At 39.0% G+C, this 19,360-nt stretch overlaps 1 protein-coding gene across 8 annotated transcripts in view; it reads right to left on the reverse strand.

The window, feature by feature from the left end:
- The window catches only part of evi5b (ecotropic viral integration site 5b), a 44,903-nt gene that overhangs the window by 5,781 nt on the left and 19,762 nt on the right, over positions 1-19,360 (reverse strand). For 6 of the 8 annotated variants that reach the window (XM_023287491.3, XM_023287488.3, XM_023287490.3 and 3 more), the window contains 16 exons: positions 16,758-16,982; positions 16,473-16,547; positions 16,221-16,346; positions 15,981-16,124; positions 14,515-14,604; positions 14,176-14,273; positions 13,368-13,428; positions 13,226-13,279; positions 11,192-11,224; positions 10,640-10,795; positions 9,721-9,852; positions 9,282-9,422; positions 8,023-8,181; positions 7,492-7,638; positions 7,222-7,317; positions 181-276 (listed from right to left, as the gene is read on the reverse strand). In XM_023287491.3, the coding sequence (XP_023143259.1) occupies positions 181-276; positions 7,222-7,317; positions 7,492-7,638; positions 8,023-8,181; positions 9,282-9,422; positions 9,721-9,852; positions 10,640-10,795; positions 11,192-11,224; positions 13,226-13,279; positions 13,368-13,428; positions 14,176-14,273; positions 14,515-14,604; positions 15,981-16,124; positions 16,221-16,346; positions 16,473-16,547; positions 16,758-16,982 (1,833 nt within the window). The remainder of the gene's footprint in view (positions 1-180; positions 277-7,221; positions 7,318-7,491; positions 7,639-8,022; positions 8,182-9,281; positions 9,423-9,720; positions 9,853-10,639; positions 10,796-11,191; positions 11,225-13,225; positions 13,280-13,367; positions 13,429-14,175; positions 14,274-14,514; positions 14,605-15,980; positions 16,125-16,220; positions 16,347-16,472; positions 16,548-16,757; positions 16,983-19,360) is intronic. The other 2 variants (XM_055017324.1, XM_023287493.3) reach the window with 2 other exon arrangements.

Genomic DNA, 19,360 nt, shown 5'->3' on the forward strand with positions numbered 1-19,360 from the left:
ATCTGTTGGCCTCAAAGTAAAACCATATCTGAGGGAATGTTGTGAAATCTTGTAAAGCACTTGATCAAAGGGTTGGCAACGTCAAATTTGGAATCTCAAAAAAAAAAAAAAGAAAAGAAAAAAGCTGCAAACCAAGGCAGTGTGATTAGGGGAGGACCGGTTCGTTTTCACGAGTCTCACCTCATGTTTCAACTCTGCTATCTGGTCTTTGAGATCACGGATGTACTGACTCGAGTCTGTATGGTTCAGCTGGCCTTGGACCTTTCCTTCTTCTTTCTGTTGGGGCAAGAGACATGACGTTACAACAACTACAACCCTTAGAAGCTCAAATAAAATACTTTCGCATCATGTAAACCATCTGCAGGGACAATTTAACCCTCTGACCTGGGCATTTTTTGTTACTGTTAATTTTTTATTCACTGTGGGCTCTTGGAAACAACACAAACACGGCTAGAAGGAAGAGTAAACTCAAACATGTCTTTCTGTGCAGGATGACACAACTATAATGTCATGATTCATATAAAAAAGTAACATTTCTTTTATTATTTATTAACAAAAAAAATCATGAAATCAAGAAGTTCAACATTTACATATATATTTTTTACAACTGCCCACAAATGTTACGAGGAAAAAATATTGATGGTACATCCTATAGAAATGTTACTACATATATTTGTAATTTGTTTCCATACATGTCTCCTCTCTGCTCTGGGTAAAGACTGCAGTTCAGATGCAAAGTCCCTGAATTGTCATCTTGTGACTGTTGATGACAACTGAAGCAGTGTTTGTTGCAGCAAGAGCACAGCAGCATGTTTTTTTTTTACAGGATCTGGTGCAAATGACTGACTTCAAGATTTTTCTTTTTTTTAAATTAGACACTTAGAATATGAAGTGATTTTAATGGAATATCATGATTTTAAACTTCTGGCATCGTATGTTCTAGGATTATTGAAAATACAATGATTCTTTCTGTTTTTACAGTTTCTGGCTCTGGGAAAAGGTTTAATTTGATTAGATTTTTTAAAAAGACAACTTGCCAACCAAACTAGCTGACAGGTTTTGGGGTTCTAAATTCAATAAATGAGTCTGGGGTAATTGCAACCACAAGTTTTGTAATGTTTATCATAACCTCTACAGGCAGGACAAACAGCAGCAAATTTTAAAGCCTCAATGCTAACAAAGCAGCCTCACAAAATGCCCTGCGTGTGTGGCAGGTGACCAAAGTGACAGATGTCTGGGGAAACACAAAACAGTGTCATTTGTGCTTGATTTCCTCTCAGGGCCCTGGGGATGAGGCTGGTTGTCTGCTCTAACAGTTAAACAGCCCATGTGATGTTTACCTTCCTCACTGAGGACATCTGCAAGCATCAGAGACAAACATATAGTCTTTTTTAATCTTCAATCACAACCTTGAGCCTGTTGGGTTCACAGAGAGACCAGTGAAGGTGCACGGAGGACTTCAAAACACAGGCTGCAGCACAGCAAGGGGTGGAGCTTTGAGGTAAAGAGGTGAGACCAAGTTTTCACTAACACCCCAAAATATAGATGGGTTGGTTATTCCTGTGGTTGAATTTGGCGGGTCCCTATAGGCTAGGCTTTTTTTTCACAAGGAGAGGCCTAAACAAGTGAGAAAGCAGGAATCTGTTGTTTTTGAGGTTTTGGCTGCTCCAAAACACTGCAACGATAAGAGTAGGCAGTTGATAAGACTTCCTCGTGTTCAGCTGGGTGAATCACCAGGTGTCAGGCTGTGGCCGAGGACGCCAAACGTCTCACAGTAATGTGCTCCTGATGTCTGTCCACCCCCAGACTGTTGCTTTATTTAATTCTGACAATGAAGGTGTAGAAGGGACAATGAAGGACTTTGTTTCAACAATTAAACTATTTCTTAATTATTAAAATCTGATAACCTGAGCAATAGGGAAAACACACAGCTAGTAATAGGTCTTCACGTAAAATGCAGTAGAATTTAATCTAACAGTATTTTCACACTTGCTGTGGCAGTGACGTACAGGTTATTCTGAATCTGGAAAAACTTCTATGAAGGATGTGTGAAACTTCACAGCTGCCATGTGAAAATGTATGGTTAAAGTCACATTTTGGCTCTGACCAAACTTGCAACTGCATTTGTCACTTAGCTGCCTCTCAGTGAGAACAGAGTGCCATGACAACACCTTACACTGTTAAACCTGTGTTTCACAATAGAGCGATGATACTGATTCATTTCCCACATTAGTATGTCACATAGAGAGTAAACATCAATGTGTTTTTATAAGATAAAGTATTTAGTATAAATCTCTGAGCATCTCATAGAAACCTCAAAATAAACCATGCATGTCACCTTTGGTAGAGTTTCTGCTTCAAGATGAGAAACCACTTCCTATCTGCTCAGAGACACTGGAGCTGTGGCATTCAACAGGCTGTGATAGTGAAAGAGTCCTACACATAAACCTTTCTAGACATCTTAGTTTCATTGGCAACGTTTTCCATCGTTGCTTAGCATGTGCTATCATTATTTTGCATCTGTTCATTCGGACTGCAGGACTACATGGGTAGATACGTAGCACAGTGTTGGCAAGTTGCTTTCAGGCTCAGTCTTGTGCTCGTACGTTGCCCAAACTATGGATTTTTAACAGTCTCTTTAACCAAAAGCTGGCTGTGTCAACAAACCGTAATTGATTTAATCTAACTATTTATTGTGCGTACTATAAGCTGTAAAAACATATTTTTATCTGATTTTCACTTTCTGGCGGTCCAATAACCGCTCATCTGGAATATGAACCAAGTCTACCAAATCTAAGCTTAAAACTGTCACATTTCAACTACATCATTTCATTGTACATGTTTCATTTCAAAATGCACCAAAATTAAACCATTTTCTCTAATTCAGATTTGAAAAATAAAAAATCAACAAGCCATTTGTGACTCAGCTGTGACCAACTGTCGTGTGACAAAAGCTCAGTTAGTATTCAGCTGAACTGCAGGCTGTGTAGTGTAGTGTTGCCACTTTCCCATGCTGTAAATGTTGATTCCGATTTTTCTAAAATAAATGATAAGAAATTGAACTTTTTTTAAAAATGATAAATAGAATTTAAACTGTTAACTATTACTGCACCAAACAAAAACCCTTCTATCCATGTTTGTGCAGTTTCCATAAAGGTAAAGGACTTTATGTTGCAAAGAAAAATTATTCCACAGAGAGCTGAAATCTAACAGAAATGCACAGCAACAACTTGGAGTAAGAAGGTTAAACTGCATGTCCCTCATTCTGGCCTTATAAGTTAATATAAATTTAATCCTATTAAATTATTAATAGTTATTATTTGATTTACAGTTAAACATTACCATCCCTTGCCCAAACAATTCTCACACCAAATCTGAATTAGCCTCAAAGCCCCTTCTTTATGGAAAAACAAAAAAAACATACCATATATATGTTTAACGGTCTTTCTTCTCAATGCTTTAATGTGAACATTTTAGCATCAGCACTGGTGATCTGACATAAACAGCACACCTACGACACATTTCTTCTGGTTTTAGTTGAAGCGCGCGCACACGCGCGCGCACACGCACACGCACACGTCTCCAAAATCATAAAAACATCTTTCATGTATGTTGAGTTTTGCCTCTTTCCCTTTACTGTACAATTTCACACCTACTACAGATTCAAATTACAGTAGCCTGCTAAAGAGCATCATGTTCAAAGTGATGGATCCTACATCAACATGTGCAACTGCTCTGATTAAGTATCGAGCGCCAAAGTTAATCTGATCACACTCCGATCTCTAATATGAAAACTGAAGTGCACGCTGTCACAAACATGCGTCACCATCTCTGATGAGGAAGTCAACAAACTGATTTTTTTTAAACATTTGTTTTACATTTGAAGCAAATTTTTCCCCCACAAGTTGTACAGCGGGCAACCAAACCACAGACCAAAAAGCCAAAACTGACACAGTGATTTAATACCCTGCTCTGAACAGAAAAAAATACTAAATTGCAAAAGCCTTTGGCAGTGCAACACCGTTTATTTAAAAAAAAAAAAAAAAGAAAGAAAGAAAGGGAAAGTACGATGTAAATCTGCTCACTATTGACATATTCGGAGCTCATTATGCAGATTCTAAAAAGCACGAACGGGGTAGTGGTAACTTTCTGGTGTTGCATGTTTTTGCTCGATCACTTAGTAACCAAACCTCAGACCACACTATGTGATTGTGTGCCTGTCAAGGGGAAGAGGGGGAGGTTTTTGTAGGTGTCACATTTATAAATAGAGTGAGCCTTCAGCTTAGACTATCTGAAACAACATAAAGTCAGGCACAAATTTACAACGGTACCATACTATTTCCATATTTGCTACCAGATGAGCAAAGTTCTAGGTTTTACATCTATTAAAGCATTCAAAAAGCTGATATTTATAGCCAAAAATTACTACATTTCAACTTAACCCCTCAATTTAACCTTAACAGGAAGCATATAAACTGATGAAAGAACAATTCAAGTGTTTAATAATGTGCAGTATATTACAGATTTTGCGGACTGCTGTTATGAAATGAAAAGTAAATAGAACCTCCTGTAAAACTCACACATTAAAATAAGCTTTTTTCCCCCAAACATATGTTAATGTGCTATTATTTTTTCTTCACTAAAATCTGAAGAAAAATTACCCTTTCCTGGCACCCTCGTCAGAACTTTATTACTGTCTGCAACGTCACTGAAGAAATGGCAGCTAAAGGAAACTTTTACATTAAACTGGGCAGGAATGCAAAGCAAAACCCCCACATGACTGCAAAGGATGGTGTGTCAGACGCAGGAGTGCTGCTGCATCGTTCCACTGTACAGCATTGATGCATAAACAGGGTCTACATGGTAGAGTTACCTCCTTTGCACCTCATCACAAAATAATCTGAGATCAAAGCAGCATCTGTACAAGCTAGAGTGTTTTGGACACAACTCCTGGAGACTGACGAAGTCCAAATGAATCTTTGGCCAAAAGCACTAAAGTTAAATGGAAGTGAAAAAATGTCTACAGATCCGTACCTGTTCTTGAAAACCTTCCCAGAGGCCTTCGATTCACAAAAGATGCTGAGCACAGATAACCTTATTTAAGCAAGTTCTTAGAAGCCTATATGGAACTTGTGCAACTGTGATCAATAATTATCAAATAAAGTTAATCTGAGGACACCCCTCATTCACCGCCAGCACACATGGAGGTTTGGTCAGGAATATCCATGGAGCAAAAGAGATAAACAAGATATTATTCAGTAACTGACAAAGCGAAACATGCACCTTGGGAGTTAGTCGTTGCTGCAGCTAACATCATGGGGCAGGAAGACACAGCTGCAGATACCAATAAGAAATGATCTAACCTTTAACCACAAGGGGAAAAAAGCCAGCCAGTTAGTTCTTTGTGAGTTGATACACCTTTTGTACAACATTGTTCTACAGTTTCAGGCTGGTTCGCCCTTGTTTTACCACTCCTGGCAATGAGAACGGAAATCTAGTCTTTAATCTTAATTGATGGTCAGGGCAGATTATTTGGAAATGTGAGGGCTTTACAGATCTAGTCTGAAACCTCCTGAGTTGCTCGTAGACTCATGTTTGATATGTAGAAAAAATCTGGATGGTTACAATAGTCACACCAGCACCCAGTGCTGCACATGCTATTTCTGATCAATGTTAATCATTCTAGACCCTGGATTTAATGTTAGCCAGGGATATTAAAACTGATAGCTAAAAATAAACCGACGATCAGTTGGCAGAGGTTTTTTTCCCCTTACTTATTGGTTCTGATGAGTCGTTAAACTCACTGAGTCAGCTGACTGGCAAGTTACAATAAATCGTGAATACTTCCAAAATGTGAAGACATCATCAGCATGTATGTAGGTTCAGCACCAAGGGTAAAGTGTCAGACACTTACTCATTTGTGACAAGACAAAAAAAAGTCTATAAACATTCATATGTCCACCTATTCCAAAAAAGGCAATGTAAAGTAAAATGAGAACATTGCTGACAATATACAATATTAATAGCCTTGAAAAAATGTAAACACACCAGTTAACACTGAACTTACCCCAGTTTACAGCTAATCAAACAAATACCAGGATTGCAAGATCTTAAAGAAACCACAGCAGACTTGAATCTGATCTTGAAACACACACAAATCTGCCAGTGTTTAAAATCATTTCATTCCAACTGAACCATCTTCACACAAACTGGCATGCCATTGCATTTTAAAGCATATGAAGGTTTCACATCCATCCTCTGTAGCTTGTTTGCACACAATAACACTAGCACACACCCTTTTCATCTGCCCGCTTTACTCACATGAAAAGTGTGATGTGAAAAGTGTTGCCCACAATCAAGCCTAAACCAAGTCCAGATTGATTTATTAGATGGCTGTCTGTGTTCAGCACTGTTAGTGCTGCAAGAATTAGCCAGTATTTGTTTTATTTACCCCTGTTGTTTTGTAGTATGTTACATTTGTTTGGGGATAAATACTGTTGCCTTCAGTGCTGTCTGTTGAGACTCGTTCATACGGGACGCAAATTTTGTTCAACTGCTTTTTTATTTTGTGTTTGCACAAAAAATACCCTAACTATTTCTAGCTTTCAAACACAATGATGTCATTCTTCGCAGAGCAGCAGACATCCTCCCCGAAGGATGTCGCCGATTTGCATTTACATTTCGGTTATATACTGAAACAAGTGTTGCATATCCATGACTAAAGTCAGAAAAAAACAGTAAAAATGTCAGCCAGCCTGCTTCACCAGGACTGGAGGAGGGTGCGGTTTAACCAGATTTGATCGATACTGGTGTCTCCTTGGCAACGTAAGCAAACAATACATCAACTGTGATTAGATTCGGATTATTATCTCGGAGAAGTACTGATTGGTAAGAGGAAATGCATGACATCTTTTTCCCATCAGGGCCACGCTTATTTCACATCAGTTAAAACCGCAAATGCAGAAATATGACTTAAACTTCAGCAGACAGCCGAGTCCATGTAGAAGCTAATAGTAAGATGTTAATGGAGAAACATGCTGGCCAACTAAATCTTCTACTTTAGAAAATTGCATTCAAAAAAAGTAGCTCAGTTTTGCCACAATAATACACATCCCTGTATGGGACTTTTCCCTTTACTGCTGAAGGACGCATAATGGTTGGCGTGGGAGTTGGGGAAACTGATGCTTGCTGTAGCAGTAGGAGTGTTAATCTGGACTTTACCTGAATCTCAAGCTCTGAGATCTGTTGCTGAAGTTCAGCCATAGCAGCTATGTTGTCAGCTTCCCTCAGCCTTACTGCCATCACCTCTTCCTTGCTCTGTAAGAAACAAATCAGAGAACAACTCAGGAGTTAAACTTTCAGATTTAACATGTTAACCTAAACTTTGAGTTATTTTTTTAGGTTCTGGGGTTGTATTTCACAGATTAAGCCACAACAGAGCTGTATGGCTGCCCCCCACAGTTGCAGTGCTAAGAGTTGCAGAGTTTGTACCTTGCATTCAATCTCAGCTTGTCTCCTTTTGATCTCCTGCAGCTGCACATTCAGATCTTTATTTTGCGTCGTCAGTGTTTGCACGCGATCCTGGAGGCAGCGGCTCTCCTGCTCTGCCCGTCGCAGCTGGTTACTTTGGATCTGATTCTGAATATGCACAAGTTTGACATCATGTTAAAAAAACATCTGTTATTTCTTTTTAAATGAATGATTGAATTAAGCCAAAAGAAACTGACAAAATCTTGGTGGCAAGACTGCCAACGCTGCTTTACACTGAAGTTTCTGAGTTGCATAAAACAGATGACTGCTGCCCTCTGAAGGCAGCTATGTGACAATACAGACAGAAGTTTCCTTTGTTTCCAGCTGTTACTGTTTATTACTCATACTGTACATCCACCCTACTTACTAATGTATCCACACTATAGTTTCCCTTTAATTTCCTATGATAACTGCATAATAGAATGTAACAGACACAAGTGTGGGACAAACAAAAGAGGAAAAGAGCAGGTCCATGCTTTTAGAATAACTGACCTGTGTATCCATCTCCAACATCCTCTGCCTCGTCTCTCGGAGCTCGGCCTGGGCCTCGGCCTCACGCAGCCTCACACTCATCAGCTCATCCTGCAGCTCACTCAGTGTGTTTTTCTTGGGGCTGTCTTTCCAACGGCCAGCGGTGCGGGCTAAGTGACGCTGAGGAGAGGTGTGATAGTCAGTTCCTTTTACGATCACTCAATGAGTAAATAAATCACTGAACTGTAACCACCATGGTTTAACCCTCTGAACTGTAAAAAGCTGCAAAAATTACACAGTTCAGAGTCAGAAACTGTAAAAACAGAAAGACTCTTTGGATTCTCAACTTTGTGATGGTCCTAGTACATGAGCGACTTTGGGTTTTGATAAAGGAAATGAACCACAAATGAGCAAAAATTGTCCTATTTTAAATAAAATCACCAAATTTTTGGTGAATGTATGCATGAGATATGTTGAATAAACGGTTTACAAAAACCAGAACCAGTAGAATGCAAAAAGTTCTGCAACCGTGAAGCCACGAATGACTCAGCAGTGATCAACATTCACATTTTTCCCCCAGAGTATTGGAAGCACCTGTGGGCACTTTGTAAAACATTCTACATGCTGATCTTAAGTTTTTCCAATTTTTCAAACATAAATTATCTGACTTTTGTTTTTTCTTTTTTATGATAAATAGCACATTTTTGAGTTTTTCTTCCCTCTTCTAGTCATGGTTGTGGGGTTTCCATAGAAGTGCAGGACTTTATAGTGCAACGGAAATTATCTTGCATAGTTAAGAATGTGGCAGGAGCAGAAAACAGCCAGAAGCTGCTTTGAGTCCAGATGGTTAATCAGTGAAAGTCTCATTAAGATTAAGACTCCCCTTTATAAGAACATCTTGGCCACGACAGACAGCAGTACAAATTAACAGGTTTGACACGCAGACAAAAAATTTAAATAGGGTATATAGAAAGACTTAATTAAATCATGGTATTGTTAAACAGAAAAAAATAGAAGTCATCAACGTCAATGATCGTACAGAATCTGTCTCAAAGTCACATAAAATTGTTTTGAATTAATTTTGTGAGATCAGCTTGGTAAGATTCTGACAATATTGCAACCTTGAGCTTAATTTGTCATTATTCTGAACAAATTTAAAGTCTCATCAGGTATGCTTTACAGTACTGTATGCCAGTGGCAGTTGACAAATTGAGTGATTTATTGATTACGTTCCTGAGATTTTGTTGAACAGTACTGCCTGTTGAAATACCGGTACTCACCTGCCAGTGCTCCTCCAGATCTCTGACTTGCTGCCTCAGCTCCTTCAGTCCAGTCAGAGCCTCAGCTTCCCTCAGCTTAACACCGATCAGCTCCTCTTGCAGTCGCGCCACATTGGTGTCATCTGGTAGCGACGTGTTTCTCTATTAAAAGGTGTGCAAGAATGGTATGTTTTTAAAGCCAGTACACAGGAATGATAGAGTGCAGTTAATCACAATTAGCCTTTGACTAATATAGGTTTTGCAATGTCTGTTGACAATAGTTGGGGAGGTAAGCAGCTGATTAGGGATACATAATACAGATACAATTTTGTTGTTGATTTTTACTTTAAATAATAATAATAACATATGAGACACAAAATTCCCAAACTGTGAAGGTGATTAATCTGTCTCTTACTAAACAAAATAATATTGTGTGCTGGTTAAGATTTAGGCAGCTCACCTTCTCCATATCGAGGATCTTGTCTTGCATTTCCTTGAGAGCACACTGGGACTCTGCCTCCTTCAGCCGAGCCTGGACGAGCTCCCTCTCCAGCTGCAGGACGGATTCCTCAGAGAACCGAGGGGGTCCCTTCTACAACCAATATCACAGGAGGTGAGAAAGGACAGCCAAGCATTGCAACAGGTACCTGTGTGTACTCACTGCAAACAAAGTCTCACAGTCTCAGCTAATTCCATATATACTGTCAATGCCTCTCCATGCTCCACTACAAAGGAATGAACCTTAATTTCAGCTGACATCAACCACTTTGCCATTCAATTTCACATCAATAAGTCATGAGCACTCATTGTGAAGCAAGATGGCAATTTATGTAAAACATGGCAACATGTGCACATTATCATCTGGAATCCAACCATCAATAATTAAGAATGTTGGGTCAACAGATATGCAAGGAGAAGGGGCGAACTGTGAAATCTACCAGCCTGTGAGACAACTGCTTATAAATTCATGAATGCATTTCAGAGAATGTAGGAGACTGTAAATGACAGAACTGTGCAGTACTCCATGTCCCAATTCGAATTCATGCATATCAGAACAGATGATTACCCAAAGCTGATGTGGAAAGTGAGAGAAGCCCTGCTCTGTCACTGCTTGGATTTTGTTGCTAGGTGATGATATGCCTACTGGGCGTAAGGAGACAAATATCCATGACACATCCGAAATCTAGTCCAAACACATCTTTAGTGGCCAAAGTGTTACTTGCAGCACACCACATAATCTTAAAACGGTCATCCTGAGGTTCTAAGCACTGCACATCACAAACAGACGTGGGAAACAGCCCAGTCTCAAAGTCACGGCTCTTCTCAAACGATCTGAGGCGGTGCAACCTGTCAGCCAGGGACTCTGTGGCCCTCCTTACCGCTTGTGGCTGCTGCTGCTGCTGCTGGAGCTGCCTGATGGTGCTCTTAGCCTGCTCCAGCTGAGCACTGGCCTCCTCGCTCTGCTGTTTGACCGTGGCCAACTCCCGCTTGACCAGGTAGTTTTCCTCCGCCTCTTGAGCTCGAGTCACTTGTCCCTTTGGACATAACCAGCCGAGGAGGGGTGGAGTGAGCACGACAAGAAGTGAAACCAAAGGACGGAATGGGTGGGCAAATCAGAGAAGATGAGGGATTGGGTTGTCTAAAGTACATGCTTGTTTGACTACAGCAACAAATGATTTATATTATAATTCCTTTGCTTTTTTCAGCATGATTTGTGATTTTCTTACATTGTTTAACATCCCACAGTGTGGTATTCCATGCACTAAGTAAACAATGTAATCAGCTACCATAACCGGGTTTAGGGCTTGATTATTTAGATTCTGCATTATTACTGGCCTTCACTGTTCTAATCAGGGGCATGCAATGCTAGAGATAGAAAGAAGGAAGAAGCAACATAAGTCATAAGGGTAAAGAGAAAATAAGGAATATACCTGGATCAATCTATCTGCCAAGGAAGCACTTTCCTACAAAACAGAAATATCAACAAGAGACAGTAGAGAGAGAGAGACAATCCAGAGGACAGTTAAAAGCACACAAAAGAACAACTGATTGTTTTAAAGAAGAAATGTAATGTTCATTTTCCCTCCAAAGATAGTTGTTTACAGACTGTGCACTGACATTTAGAGGAAGAAAAGGAACATCACATGCAGGTGTGGTGAAAAAGGTGCAAATAAGCTGGTGACAAACTCAAGAATGAGGCGGTGCTGATAACAAAGGCAGGTTTCAGACAGGAAAAAGCACAAGACGGCTCTAGTTAAAGCTGAGAGTGAAGTACGCTACAACAGCAGATGCGCAACAGTGTTAAGGAGCTACGGTTAAGCCCCACATTACGCATAGCCATGATATATTTTAACTTCAAGTGAATTTCGTTTTGACCAACAGGGTTTTACTGGGTTGAAATACCATAAATAGATGAAGAAAGATTGTAAGACACTGTTTTAACTGTTCCTATGTTTTTAAATTTTTTTTATAAAAATGCCATGTCCAAAATTCTAAGCAATCAATGGCAAGACCTTTATTTGCCACCACATCAATCCAACGTTTCTTATAATTGCTAACAAGCTTTTTGCACATCTCCACTGGGACACTCATCTTTTGTGATGATCTCAAGGTCTTGGAAATTTAAGTCGTCCTTCCATAAATTCTTAGTCGGATCAGGTCTGGACTCTGGCGAGTCTGTTCCAAAATACTGGAGTAAAATTGGTAATTATCTTTTGACCATTTCTTGACTACTTTGGATGTATGTTTCAGATCACTGTTGGAACATCCAATGCCTTTGACATTTTTGACATTGTGGGACTTTCTGTACTTTTTGATAACACATTAGCCACTGGCACTTAAAAAGACTTGGATATGGCTTCACGGAGTCCAGTTTTCTCTCAGTGATCTACACAAGCAGCAAGTTCAATAAACTTATTGGTTTCAGACATGACATGCAATTGGCTGTTAACTGAGTAACTGCTACATTAGATGGTTTGAATTAATAGTGTAATAAAATGATAAAATACTGCTGAACATGGTAGACATTACCAGAACCAATAAGAATGGCATAGGAGCTACATTGTCTCAAAAATTTTAGACACCTTTGGACATGGAATCAAAAAAGAAAGTTGAAATTCATCATTAATACAATGTCTTAAGAATGTTTGTCACTTTTTTATGGAATTTCTGGCCTAAAGAAACCTACTGGTCAAATAAAAAATTCTGCATAAATCAAGACTTGCCACAGGTAATCACAATTTGGTGCTTAAATGTGCATGTTGAACTAAACAGAAGCTTTGGGCATTGAAGTGGTTCATTCCAGCTTTTAAATGGTTTGAGTTAGTGAAGAGTTAAAAAGGTCCTGGAAGTTATGTGACAGAGAGCAGCAGCCTCGAGCTGGTTTTAAATAACGGACTCTTTTAGACCACAGTGTTCCTCCCTGCAGGCAAACACAGCGAAGCGGACACCCTTACTATCCACGGCAGACCTCATGCATGGTGCCTTTACCTGGCAGCAGTAATGCCCGTTCAGAGAGACACAACACAATGAAGGATGATACAAACAGTGCAACCTGGCATGCAGTGCTTTGTATCGAGTTCAAGCATCAAGCAGCCTCGTTCACATTCCAAATAGGCTCGTTACAGTTTCTGCTTCAGTTAGAGGCATCGGGTGAGTTTTTAAGTGCTATACATGAAAGTACTCGAGCCACAAAGACGGCCACCATGACAATCGGACGTACAAATCCAGCAATGTTTCTGACTTTATCTACAATCAGAACATTCACCACATCAGTCAACGATGGTTTCTCAAGGAAGCCGGCGACTTTCAACTAACACAGCCCAGTTAGTGAAAGACAAGACTCCATCATTAGGAGAGATGCATGATGAATGGGTAAACACAGCCGGATGGGTTAATGTAAAGTTGATGAGCAGGGAGAAGTGTCTGATTGGTTTGTCGGGTGACAGAGCACCTGTGACACTCACTTTCTCTAGAGTGTCAATCCTCTGCTTCAGAAGCCTGTTCTCGGTCCGCAACCTCTGCAAAATGAGCAATTACAAAATTACATTACACAAACCTACAAATCTTAAAGCATTTACTAATTCTCTGTTATGTATGTCCACTCACCTTTATCTCCACCTGTTCCTCCATCTCTTTTGTTTTGATTGTAGTGTATTCTTTCTCTAACCTGAAAAGTATCACAGAGATTCAGAAAGTACAAAATAATAGTGGAGCCCGGAGTACATGAAAAAGAAAGAAAGACAAAATGCAGCATCAATTTATTCACTAAACATCACAAAAAAATGCCCTTAATTCAGAACCTTAACTAAACCTAGTTTCTGACTATAAACTGTAAATGGATATCATCTTTGAATTTTTCTTTGAGTCTTGGACTAGACTTAATCCATGTCTAAGAAACGGGCTGATAAAGTTTACAGCGATAGTTACTTTGGTTTAAATCAAGCTTTCCTTTCAAAACATTAAATCATTTTTCCTATATTGACAACCAAAATACAATTGTTTTTATGACACCCTACTGAGGAACTTCCAGATCTAACAAAAAATGTAGCAAAAAATATTCTAAACAATAGAAATCAAAAAATAACAACATGATAACAAAATTTAAAGAATTACAGTATCTGAAAAGTCCAAAACGTCAAGCAGACTTAAATCCTAAGAATCTCAAACTCATGTCAAATCTTTTCAAGATTACAAAATCAGTAGAAGCTGCGACACAATTTATTGCAGTCATGGCTGAGGCTTTAGTGTAAAGGTGTGTAAAAGTCAGAGAAATGTTTAAAAGTTTGATTGTGAGGTAAATAAGGGAACCTGACCAATGAATAATAATTAGAATGAGATGTGCATTCTCAGGTCTATGTAAAAAAAAAAAAAAAAACAGGAGGTGGGTAGGTTATGAAATAACAACTCAGCTTACTTTTTCATTTTCTTGGCATTGTATTTAACTTGATATGCAGTCTGGATGACCTTATCTGGTCCACTGTCCAACTGGTGTGGGATGATCTTCTGAAAGTGCTGAAACAGAAGAAGGAAAAGTGCTACACAACTATGCACACTGCTCTTTTACTCAGGTGTTTCCTTGACCTCAAAGCATGTCAGCATGCCTACAGGTACGAGTTGGGAGGACACATGTAACAATTAACTGGGTGTGGTGGAGGTTCCTCCCTTGAGGGTGGATTTCTGGTGCAAAGTGCAAAATGTGCCAGAAATCTGAGCTGCCTGAGTGACAAGCTATGTGAAGTCCATGGTGATATACCTGTAACATTCCCTCCATGTCGAGCTGGATGAGTTCAGTCTGGTTCATCTGAAGGATGGCCAAACCCACACGGAAAACGATCTCCAGACCCTGAAGAACGAGACCATAAGTTATCACAGTGCTGTAAAGTGTTTTTTAAAGTAAACTGACAATTTAAAAGCAGCTAAAGTAGGTCTCAAGAGTGTGATGTAACAACTCTAAGAAAATATTAGAGAACCTGTATCATATTTTAGTGTTTTTTCCTTTTTCCTTCAGTGTGTTGTTGCTTTTTTGTGTATGTAAACAATCTGCAAAATTAGAAGGTCAGTGTCAAAGGTTGTTCTTGCTCACAGAAAACACTCCATATATGACTTAAACATCTAGTTTTAGCTAGTCCAAGCTTTTTTGTTACATATTTTCGTCATCACATGATGCATTTGAATGATGTCTGCCGAGTGGCCAGTTTGACCCTCAAACAATGCCTGAGCTGCCTCACAGTTTGTCTTTATTTCGTCACTAGAGCGACTTGTGCTAGACTTAAATCTCCTATTCGCAAAGATCTGACATTACAGTACACAACCAATATGGCCTTGCTTTTGTCAGGCCAACAGACAAATCAGAGCAGATTTGGCTTTTCAGGTTGGGGCTTAAAGAGATAAGAGCTAGACAGCGAGAAGAGGTGCTGCAGCAATGCTACAGTATAAGAAAAATAATGTGGTTTCTGAACATTTTACATGTAAATATATTCTTGTTGACCCCAACCAAGTATAATTAGGAAGCTGTAAATCTGCATAATATGGGCCCTTTAAAAGTTTACTGTAATGTTTGTTGTCTCCAAAAGGTGGCGCAGATGGATAACCTTTCCTTCACAGAGAATTTAATTTTACCTGCATTTTATTAATCTGTAAAGCAACAGAAGAAATGTTAACATTAAATCTTGTCTGCAAGATAACACATGGCATTTATGCAAAGACTTACTCTTCCTGTTTATAGGTTTCACATCTGCATTTTAGACCTGCTGTCTGACTATTAGCCACAGTGACATCCAGTAAGTGCTACAGCAGGGTAACATCAAATCATGGACCTTTTTAACAGTAGAAATATTCATTTCTCATAACAGAGAAAGCACAGTTGAAATTTGTGATAGTTCAGTCCCAATAAGTATCCCAAAAAGCCATAACAAAGAACCAGAAGGCACAAAAGCAGAGCTTTTCCTAAGTGGAATGTAGCCATAATTGGTATACCTGTGTGTTTGAGAAAAGCTCTTATTGGGTTTTTTTCTGGCTCAAGAAGAAAGGGGTGATTTTGCACAATAATAAACATGATAGGTCACATACAGGAAAGGCAACCAGCCTGTTTTATCTTATCTGACAGAAATGTATGCATTTTTCTGGTATTTATTTTCTAGTATATATTTTTGAACCTTTATAAAGAATAATACCTATTATGCCTGAGTAAATGAAATCACATAATTCCTTTAAACGAACCTCGCACATGAAGATATCAAAGATCCTTGTGGCAACAGGCAAAGGGAAGGAGGTGAGAAAGATGGTGAGGAACCAAGAGGAGGCATACATGGAGGTATGAAAGCTCTGAGCCTGGAAATGCATGTGGAGCTCTGGAAGCTGCTCCTGTAAGGCAAAAAAAAATCCCATACAGATTCACACCAGCACTGCTGAACATTGTAACATTTTTGACAATGTGTTCTGTGTGTATGAGGTGTCTACCTGGATCATACACTCAAACTGGTACATGCAGAGTCCCAGTTCAGCCATGCTGGGTTTGAAGAGCTCTCGTAATCTGTAGTCTTGCATCAGCTTTACAAACACACAGAATGCTTCCTCTTCTGGCATCTACAAGACAACAGAATACATCATCGCTTAAAATTCATGTGCTGTTTAATCATACTTGTCAAGCTATTTGCTGGAAGCTGGTGAATCACAGTATTTGTGGGTATGTGTGGTGAATAGCATCATTACCTGCATGAGTAGCAGTCCTACAATGAACGCACTTCCCTGACAATAACCGACCTCACGGTCCACCAGAGAGTATGCCTGATATAACACAGATTAGCCTTACATGAGTCTCACTGATGGTCAAGAGGACAAGTTTCTCTCTGGCTACATTGCGGATTTACTGAACTCAATTAATATTTTTACCTTGAAACTACTACTGAAGCCAAAGGCCAGCTTTTGTTATCTGCACACAAGGCTATCAGTTTATCTGCACACAAACAGGTTCCTCTAAGACAGAAGGAAACATACCTTCATGACATTGAAGAGCACTTCCTGCCCCAAGCTGTCCTTCTCCTTGAAGAACTCGTGCTCAGGGTAAGTGCGAGCAATGTCTCTGCGAATCAGTTTCTCGCAGGGTGAAGTCATCTTCAGAAGCTCCGAGTACTGATCCTTGATTGGCATGTTCTGGGCACTGCACAACAGTTGCCATACTATTGCCCTAAAGTGGTGAGGAATTCCTTTTCTGACGAGATCCTGTGGAAATAGAAAAACAAAAGACATGTTGATGGATGTGAGTAGGGGGTGTGGATAATGCTATTTTCCAACAAAAAAATCTCTATATTTACACATCATTTTAGACTATCATAATTACGATATTTATGAAAAATCCTCACATCAGCAGCAAGAAGTGCTATATATTATGTATATTTTCTAGAGTGGTGTCACTGTGCACCATACAAAGTAACACTGGTAAACCAAGGCTTATAATGAATGGATTTGAACTACCATTCTACTATATCAGGATTAAAAACAAGACAAAACAGACAGAAATTAAGCAGGTCAAAACAACAATGTTTGACCAAATTGATTTTAGGGAATAAGAAAGTTTTATCTTATCTTAACTTCCAACAAATTTTCTATTTCAAGAATCCAAACTTTTCCAGACTCAAATTTTGAGACTTCTTGGCCAATTTTTTAAGGACCATATTTGTCTTCTCAGTATATACCAATAGCTATATATATAATATATATATATAATAGCTGGATGTTAATTATATAAATAAATTGCTGTAAAACACAGATGTTACATTCTGGATATGTATGTTTTTTTTATGCTGTAAAACAAGAAGATTGTAACTCTATATTCTGTAGTTGTTACCAGTCAAGTAACATCAAACAACACAAGTGAAAGCACAGCATTTCATTAAAGCTGCAACAATATTTTTGCCCAATAGGACCGCTGTTGTCTATATTCATTTTATTTTTCCTTAACAAATTGAACAAATTACTGCTCCATATGAGTTTTTTAGTCTCTCAAAATAAAAACTAAACATGAAGATAAAAATGTACCTAATTCAGTTTTTCTGGCATTTGTGCAGCCTTGTTTAGTCAGTGAGTCCATAGAAACCATGATGAATGCAGCCCTTAAGGTGTATTTTAATCCAGAAAAGCAAACTACAACAAAACTAACTTGTATACTAATTTGTTGATAGGTGTCGGGATTTTGTGCAGCTTTGAGGTACTTGGGTCAGAGCTAGTTTGCAGGCTATGACATACAGATGCAGATTCAGCTCTGCGTAGGCGTCTGTGTTCAGTCGCCTTGCTTTCAATGACATAAAGCTCGCTCTGATCTGTGCTTTCACACATTTGTTAACATTTAGGTTGCGCTGGCTGCCTGCTCCCAACACAATGAGAAACACTCTTCTTTTATGATCCTCTATGATCTGTATTTTAGAAAACAGAACAGGTACAACAGTTTTCCCATAATCTCTCTCTTTTTTCTGCACTGACACTCAGCTCTTCAATTAAAAACTATGTTATAGTACCGGTATCAAACCTACACATAGTGATTAAAACTGAATCTTTTGTTCCAGACTAAGTTGATTCCTCTCACACAAGTCATGCATCTGCAATCCTACTAAGAGGAATCTATCTCAGTGTTGCTACCCCTGCAGTGGGCGCTTTGAACCCCGAATGTTTTCCCACTGCACTGTTTATTATTGAAATCTTTCTCGGCAAAGTGGTCGAAGACTCTATTCATTCGGCTTGTGTGTTTGCTTCAACAACACTTCTGCGCTGCACGTAAGTGTAAATGTAGGTAAAATTCTCACTTTGGAAGACTGATTTTAACCCTTCTGTATTTTTTGAGATTATTGAGGACTTTAAATGCAAATTTCAGGGAGGACTTTTTCTCACAACAGAATGTGGACAACAGAAAGTGTAAGAAAACATTAAAGCTTTTGGTGGATAACAAGGGCAGACATACAACACAATAAAAGGATAAATAAATATTTTGCTATTTCAGCATAGTGTGCATCTCATAATAATACAGTTTCCACAGCCAAATAGAATCTTGTCAGTGAGGTACTTTGCAGAGTGATTTGTTTCAATGTATTACTGCTGATACAATTTGATTAAGCCACTTCCTGTGCTGACAGGGAACACTGGTCTTTCCTGCTGTGATGAGTGTGTGTGTGTGTGTGTGTGTGTGTGTGTGTGTGTGTGCGTGTGTGCATGTGCATCTGGTGAGTCCAGGGTGCATCTGGAGTAAAGGTCCACCCACACAGGCTTTCAGCAGGGGATCCCTCTTCCCTCTCAGAGGTTAGACAAGACAAACCGTACTTTGTTCTGTTCTGGAACAATGCATAGTGCAGAACATATCTCAACTGTTGAACGAAAGCTGCTTTCTGAGCCACACCACTTCTTTATTCATTCTTGTTTTCTATTCATTGTCTCCAACACTGACAAAATGTGTATCACACATCTGAGATTTAATCAAATACTTCACTAATCTAAACAGCTTTCTACAAAACAAAAAAAGCAGGAGAACTTTCAATATTTAATATTTCATATCAAGTATTTCAAAAATGTATATCAGGGGTTTTGCTGACAAGCACAGAAAAAAAATTCAA

Source organism: Amphiprion ocellaris, chromosome 2, assembly GCF_022539595.1.
Source record: "Amphiprion ocellaris isolate individual 3 ecotype Okinawa chromosome 2, ASM2253959v1, whole genome shotgun sequence".
Taxonomy (NCBI): domain Eukaryota; kingdom Metazoa; phylum Chordata; class Actinopteri; family Pomacentridae; genus Amphiprion; species Amphiprion ocellaris.